Source organism: Mus caroli, chromosome 15, assembly GCF_900094665.2.
Source record: "Mus caroli chromosome 15, CAROLI_EIJ_v1.1, whole genome shotgun sequence".
Classification (NCBI taxonomy): Eukaryota; Metazoa; Chordata; class Mammalia; order Rodentia; family Muridae; genus Mus; species Mus caroli.
In genome coordinates, this window is record NC_034584.1 from 8,232,624 (window position 1) to 8,239,743 (window position 7,120).

Consider the following 7,120-nt stretch of genomic DNA (forward strand, 5'->3'; position numbering starts at 1 on the left):
ACCAACTGAAAAATAGACAGATCCCTCCAGTGCCTCTAGCTGGTTCTCCCTACTTCTATGCTGCCCCTAAAGCATCCTGTGTTTCTAGACAGTTTCTGTTTTTTCCACTGAAGGAAAAATTCAGCTCATTACCAGCCTTCTTCTGAAGACCTGTAGGGTATAACTACACAAATAGGTAGTGGGCCAAATTTCAATTGGCATTTGACTTTGTAGTTGCACCTATTAGGGATCTGAGCTCTTTGTGTCTCAACAAACACAGGCCCTAGTGTTTTCCAATTTATAAGTGTTATTCTTTCATTCTCTTTTTTCGTGTGTGTGTGTGTGTGTGTGTGTGTGTATGCACTTGTGACGCATCTAAAACACCTGCACGAGTAGCTCTGTTTCAAGAAAGCAATGGCATCACTAGAAACAGCTTCTGAACCCACTCTCTGAGATACACAAGGCCTCCCTTTCCACATCCCACTGCCTGTCTTAGACCCCAACAATCAGTCCCAACCAGAAAAAAAGAGGCCTTTTTGTTAGGGACACAGAAGGTAGATGTGCCATGAGCAAAGGCACAGGATGCCTGTAAGCAAGGGGAAGTGACTTGGCATTCCAAAGCTGTTCATTCAAGAGAAAAAGGAAGTGGGGGTGGAGCATCTGTTCTCATTCCATAGGATTCTCCCTCTCCTCCATGAATTCTGAAATGTAAACAACTATTTCAAGACATGTGGAATTCTGTCTGTGGTTCAGGAAAAGACACGCCAATGGCTCTTCAAAACAATACATGTTGACAGATTCCGTGTGAAACCTCTGTTTGTGTTGGGAACAGATATGACTCTACCCAGAAAGTTTTGTTTCTGAGTTCAGCTTCTCTCCCAGATCTAAGGCAATAATATTGGCTATAAAACTTGTGTTTATTTCCATCACCATAAGTATATGCTTAGTTTAGCTTGTGTATGAACTTATATTTGACAAGATATAAAAAACACTAATGAAATGCCCCCCCTTTGAAACCTTGATCATTGGACTTAAGAGTAAAAATTTGTAGAATGGCTTAAGAACTAAAGTTTCATTTTGTTAATTATATAATAGATGACTACTGGCAAATTATGAATGACTAATTGTCAAAGTTGTTGCTTAGCAGTTAGGAATTTAAGTTCTACAATACAATACTAAGAGTTTTTAACCCAGAGCCACCATGGAACAGACATCTATACTGTCAGCGAAGGTTTCCCAACTTGGTGGTGTTTTTAAAACTTAATGACATTTTGGCAACTCATATAATGATTTATTTTTTTCTGAGATAAGGTCTAACTGTGTAACTACAGCTGACCTGAAATTCACTATGGAGACCATCCTGGCCCTAAACTCACAGATACCCTCCTGCTTCTGCCTCCCAAGTGCTGGAATTGAAGACATGGGCCACCTTGCCTAGCCATGTAAAGACATTCAAGAAAGACAAACTATACAGCAGGCATGTAAATGAGCAATCAACCTTAATAATATTAGAATTGCTTTAAAACTGTAGGAAATGACTCCAGGGACTTCACGATTCACCCTGCCTATTTATTTTTTAAAGGCTAGCTCCCTTCTCATTTTTAACATCTAATCTGGGGATACGCTATTAACTTTGGAACAATTCCTCTAGCTGGAGCAGAAATAAAAAATACTGTTGTAACTATGCTGACATTCAAGGGGAACTATACAAATTCAAGAAAGGATTAGACATATTTACACCCAAAAAATATAGCCAGGTAGAGAACTTTTCCCACTGTCACCCTCCTGCAATTAACACACAGGTGCCAAAAAAAAAAAAAAAAAAAAAAAAAAATAAAAAAATGCGTATCTCTGAAACACAGGGAAAACATCATTGAAAATGTAAGAGAGAAACAAGCAGCCGTCCGGTTCTGAGAACTGGGGTGGATGCAGTCTGCCCATCTGTCTTCATTATGTGAGTCCCTGACCACTAGCTGCAGCCTTCCTGAGTTGTGCTCCACAAACAAGCCTCCTGGATTAGCATTTTAAGGTTTGCCTTTCTGGCCTACTTTTTTTTTTTTTTTTTTTTTTGAAGTCAGCACTTTTCCCTCAATATCGCACAGGCAGAACCACAACATACCTCCTGCCATACCTCCTTCAGTTGTTCAGAAGCTAATTCATTTTATCACGGGGTTTACATCCCATTTCCTGAGCCCCACACAGATGCAGCCCATTCACTTTGACTCCCCTGAGAGAAGGAGGTGTGATCCACTCCTTCCCTGGGAAGCCAGCTTCCAGAGCTTGCTAAGCTTGCTTGGATTCCTCCACAGTTAACCTGAATGGATAGGACACCTCCAAGAAATTATTTAATTTCCCCCCTTTAAACTGGGTTTCAGATGCTCAGAATGTTACCAAGAAAGGCAAAATTACAAGATGGTACCCTTGTTCTCTCCTCAAATGATAAAGTCGCAACCAGAATTGAAACCTCTGCGCCCAGAATTGAGTGCAAAGAGGATACCCAGCAAAGGCTGGCTCAGTCTTGGCCACGCTTCCCTTGTCTGTCCTAGCTCACTGTCCAAGCTATGCATCATTTATGGTGGCTGCAAAACTCTATGAGGTTAAAGGGACACAGCAGATATCAACATTCCCTTTTTAAATTAAAATCATCACCTCAAATTTTGATAAATTGCATGCAGTTTTTTTAAATGTATCACCACTGTGTCTTGCTGTCAAATTCTCACTGTCTGCTTATTCTTGAGGGAAAAGGGTTGTGTTTCTTTATAGACTCCACTTAAGTCTACTGGTTTTGAAGGGCATCATTTGACCATAGTTAGAAAGAATGTAGCCCTCCAATAACATACATTTAAAACAGTTGAAAATGAACAACGGCTTAACATCAACGTACGTATTCCTTCAGAGTTTGTAAGCTGAACAGACTTCTGTACATCTTCAGCCAGACTAGCAGTTAGCATTAGAGACTGCCAAGGGACAGAGGACAGCAGAGAAAATGAGAACCGTTCCTCCCTCTCCACAGATTTGTCACACACCTCCTCCGTGCTCTTAAAATATAAGTGAAATTTAATCTTCAAAATGAAAAAATAGACACATTTCTAATACCAAAATATAAGATTAAAATACTTAAAAATAAAATGTTAGTGTGAAGTAGGACTTTTTTTACATCATAAAAGAAGCATTTTAGATTCAATTTTCTTATATAAATCCTCCTTGCTCACTAATATTTACAGTTTTCCAGAGGAGCTCTGATGAGACACTAAAAGAGACAAGGAGGATCCTTTCTTGAGATATGAAGTCAGACCTGAATGTGGACGTTGGACGCAGCCTTCATCAACCACAAACCTATCCCCCAGTTCCAGAGAGAGGGGCACTGCATTGCCAGCCTGGAGATTTCTTTCATTCCATTGTCCTCTTATTGGGTGTTAAATTCTTTCCAAGAATATTCTCCTTGTAAAAATTGTTTTATTCTAGCTACAAAACATTTCATTTCAGAAAAACCACATTTTTATATCCTCCTGTGAACTGCCCCCAAAGCAATCATGATATGGAGGCAGCAGGCTTTCAAGACATAAATCTACTCCGATGCCCCTCCGGCAGCCAGAACACTTAACAGGATTGCGTTATTTCATTATATTAGTTTGCCATGAGATGAGAGGCCAGAAGGCAGATAGTGATTAATAATCATTCCTGAGCTTCTAAAGAAAACGTAAAATGAAATGACTACTGCTTAAAAGAATGACTTCTCCGAGAACGCCCTTTCTGTTCCGTTGATGTCTGTCCTTCCGTCTATCTCTTTAAGGAATCTCAAGTAGACGAAGTGAGAGGGGCATCTCGTTTAAGCCACTGAAAAATGTGATCTGATGGAATCTTCCCGCAGCTCTCGATGTTTCCCGATGTTGCTTTCCTCTTGCTGATTTCGCCTCTCAATGGTTATTCTGTATTTCTTCCTGGGTAAAAGCAGAACAAATGTAATAACAAAGCCTCACTTGACTATAAAACCCCATGGTTCCTCTTACAGAGAGCGCCCTCCAGGGACATCTGGGTTAGGTTTGATAAATGACAAGTGACACAAATATGGAACCCTGTTCTGAGATTAAAGTCGTGTGCCCCAAGGCATCGTGTCCTGATTCAGGGAGAAAAATTGGCATGCTTTCTGAAATGCCACAGAACAAGCCTTCCCCTTCTTCCCTGGGAGCCTTATCTATTCTGCCCCAGAAGCTCTGCTTGACTCCCAGGATATGCCCCCAGATAAAGATCAGACCAAGTATACTGTGACCAAAGGAACAGGAACACGCTTGTTCCCACAAAGAGCCACGTACACCCAGACTTACATCTCCATGAAAAAATGAAGAAATATTACAAATAAACCATGATGATTTACAATGCCCCATGAATTCAACCACTGAAGATTACCAAAGGACGGGCCACTGTCACTGCAGCAAACGACTGGAACCTTGAACACATACGCATAATTAAAAGTTTATGAGCCTTAAGCCACAACAATGGCAACTAAACATGTGACTTCTCCAAACACAGAACACACTGCAGCCCGGGATCACAGACCACTGGAGCTCCTTCCAGCCTTTCACGTGAGTATGAGCACTTGTTTCTAAACCAAAGAAAGGCTGCGGATAGGAAGTTCATTCATTCTTTGTCCAGATTTTTGTATTTGATACAAAGACTCTTCATATTTGTAATTTGATAGATAGAAGGAATTCTCATAAATGGATCAATGATCCCCAGAGCCCAGCCACTTTCTAGCAAGTACCATAGGAATCAAGGGCTCACTGCCTACCAAACCCAAGATGGAGTCAGAGAACAGCTTTGGTAATTGAACCACCATCCTTCTTGTTTAAAAGAAGGATGTGGGCAAATCACAGGGAGCATTATTGCAAAGACAGGAGACAAAGGCAAGAGAGGCAGGGTGAACTTTAACTCCATAAATGGTCCATACCTGAAAAAGTAGAAGGCCATTAGCAAACCAGCACCTAGTAGGGCCCCCACAACGATTCCTGTCACTGCAGATTCTTCTAGGCCACCTGCTTGAAAAAGAAACATCAATAATCAGAGTTCATTTTGAGAAATAAGTTAAAATACTTTGATTTTTGTTTATCTCCCAGTTGAAACTAATTTTCCTTTCTTTGTAACATATGTATAATATAATAATTGTAACATATTGTATATTATTTACATATAATATTTATGTATTATATATAGTATTATATGTAACATATAATGTAAAATATATATGTATAATGCTCTGAGAAAAGGTTTTCAGAAAACACTAGGTAAATGTGCCATGACATGAGAGTGAACAGAACAAGGTCAAAACAAGTTCAAAGTTGGACCTGGGACAAACACCAGTCATCCTAGCACTTGGGAATATGAGGCCGAAGGCTCTTAAGTTTGAGGCCAGTCTGAACCACATAGCATAATCTGACAGGAAAGGAGAAAGGAGAGAACAAAGGGGAAGGAAGAAAAGAAGGTTAGAGAGAATAATAGACAGAGAAAGAGACAGATTCAAGATGGGTTTGATGAAAGCTGCAAACTGAAGATCTCACACACATCCATCCTGGTTTTGAGTTTAAAGTCGAAGATGCGTGAATGGACAAAGGCACTGGCCCAGAGCTCTCCAGGTGGGTGGTGACACTTCAAAGTGCTAGAAAGTTCCGGGAGATTGCATTGGGTCAGTATTCTGTTTTTAGATGTTCTCTCACCAAAGTCAGAGTTCCAATCCAAACTGTCCTATATAGCTTTGTGAAAATGTGAACCACTGTTTGAATTAAATCTTTCTCGGTCGGATCACAGTTCTCAAAAAACTCAACAGCTACTTTCCTTGCAGGGTTTCAAATAAAGCCTGTGGTGCATGGACTTCTTGGCTCCTCAGATCAAAGCTGGGTAAATCCCCTTTACATGCTGGAAATGTGAGACTTGGTGAGTTGAGGGGAGCCTCCTAGGGTCCCCAAACTGGCAAGCAAGAGTGTGAGATTTGGAATACAGACTGGGCGATTATGTGGTCAACACACTTTCTCCTTCATCCTTTCTCATAATTATCACATGGATATAAATTCCTCATCATTCAAAGATGGTCCTGAGACATAATGACCGTTCATATAGTCACCTAAAATCACTAACTGCCCTGCAAGATTGACATCACTTGTTCTTACTCATATTACAAAGCCCCTCAAAGGCAATCATTTCCCAAACCGTCTCCCTTTGCTGTGCTATTCATAAGAAGACACACTTGCTTCTCTATTTGAACCCAGAAATTGACCGTTAATAATATATTCAATAGTTATTAAATTAATTAAATACTTTGCAAGCTGTCAAACATTTAATGGCATTGTGTGCCCCATCCTGGGGATTTAGAGGTCAACTGTGAACTTTGAAATCAATAATGAAACTTCTTATAAGAGATGAACAAGAGACAGCTGATAACATTTTTATTTTTCCTAAAAGTGGAAACCTCTGATAACTAAAAGACTAGAGTGAGAGATATAAATCCAGGCAGAATACCCTACCATTTGGAAGAAAAGGATAAAGGAAAGGAATATGGAAGCTTCCGGTAAAGGAGGAGGGTCAGTCATTTGTGAGTTGTTTCCATGGTTTTGAAGACATCAGAAAAATGCATGGGAATTTCAGAACATGAGTTCTTGAGAGAAACATGTTCCAGACTCATGTGATCCTGGGACTGGAGAAGGAGGACAGTAAATTAAGTCTCTGAACTTACATGATTTGCAAGGAGAGCTGTTGGTATGCTCCACGATTCTGGTCTCATCTATTCTCAATTTCAAAGGGCCCCAAGGATATTTGACATTCGATCGCATTTTGAACCGGCCTTCTTTCCCAAAGTAATCACCAATGACCTACAGAAAGGCAAAAGTCGGACGGACGGAAGGTCAGGCAAAGGTACCTCGCTCACAGCCTTGCAGGCATTCTCCAAAACGCATGCCCTGGTCTCTGCACATCACCACCTTCAGGAACTGACAGCAAGAGCTTTAGAAAAGCATGAAAAATGGGGGGAGTGTGTGACTGCCCCAGCGGCTCCTCCTGGCAGGGAAAAAAGCCAAGTCATGTAGGCTTAGAAAGGTGATGGACCATCTAGAGACTGCCATATCCGGGGATCCATCCCATAATCAGCTTCCAA

The 7,120-nt window shown here is 40.7% G+C and overlaps 1 protein-coding gene across 7 annotated transcripts in view; it reads right to left on the reverse strand.

Moving 5' to 3' along the window:
* Nucleotides 1-297: 297 nt before the first annotated feature.
* Npr3 (natriuretic peptide receptor 3) overlaps nucleotides 298-7,120 on the reverse strand; it is a 67,225-nt gene continuing 60,402 nt past the window's right edge. For 5 of the 7 annotated variants that reach the window (XM_029469835.1, XM_029469833.1, XM_029469836.1 and 2 more), the window contains 3 exons: nucleotides 6,704-6,839; nucleotides 4,928-5,015; nucleotides 298-3,920 (listed from right to left, as the gene is read on the reverse strand). In XM_029469835.1, coding sequence (XP_029325695.1) covers nucleotides 3,809-3,920; nucleotides 4,928-5,015; nucleotides 6,704-6,839 — 336 coding nt within the window. In that variant the 3' untranslated portion in view covers nucleotides 298-3,808. The remainder of the gene's footprint in view (nucleotides 3,921-4,927; nucleotides 5,016-6,703; nucleotides 6,840-7,120) is intronic. The other 2 variants (XM_029469837.1, XM_021183108.2) reach the window with 1 other exon arrangement.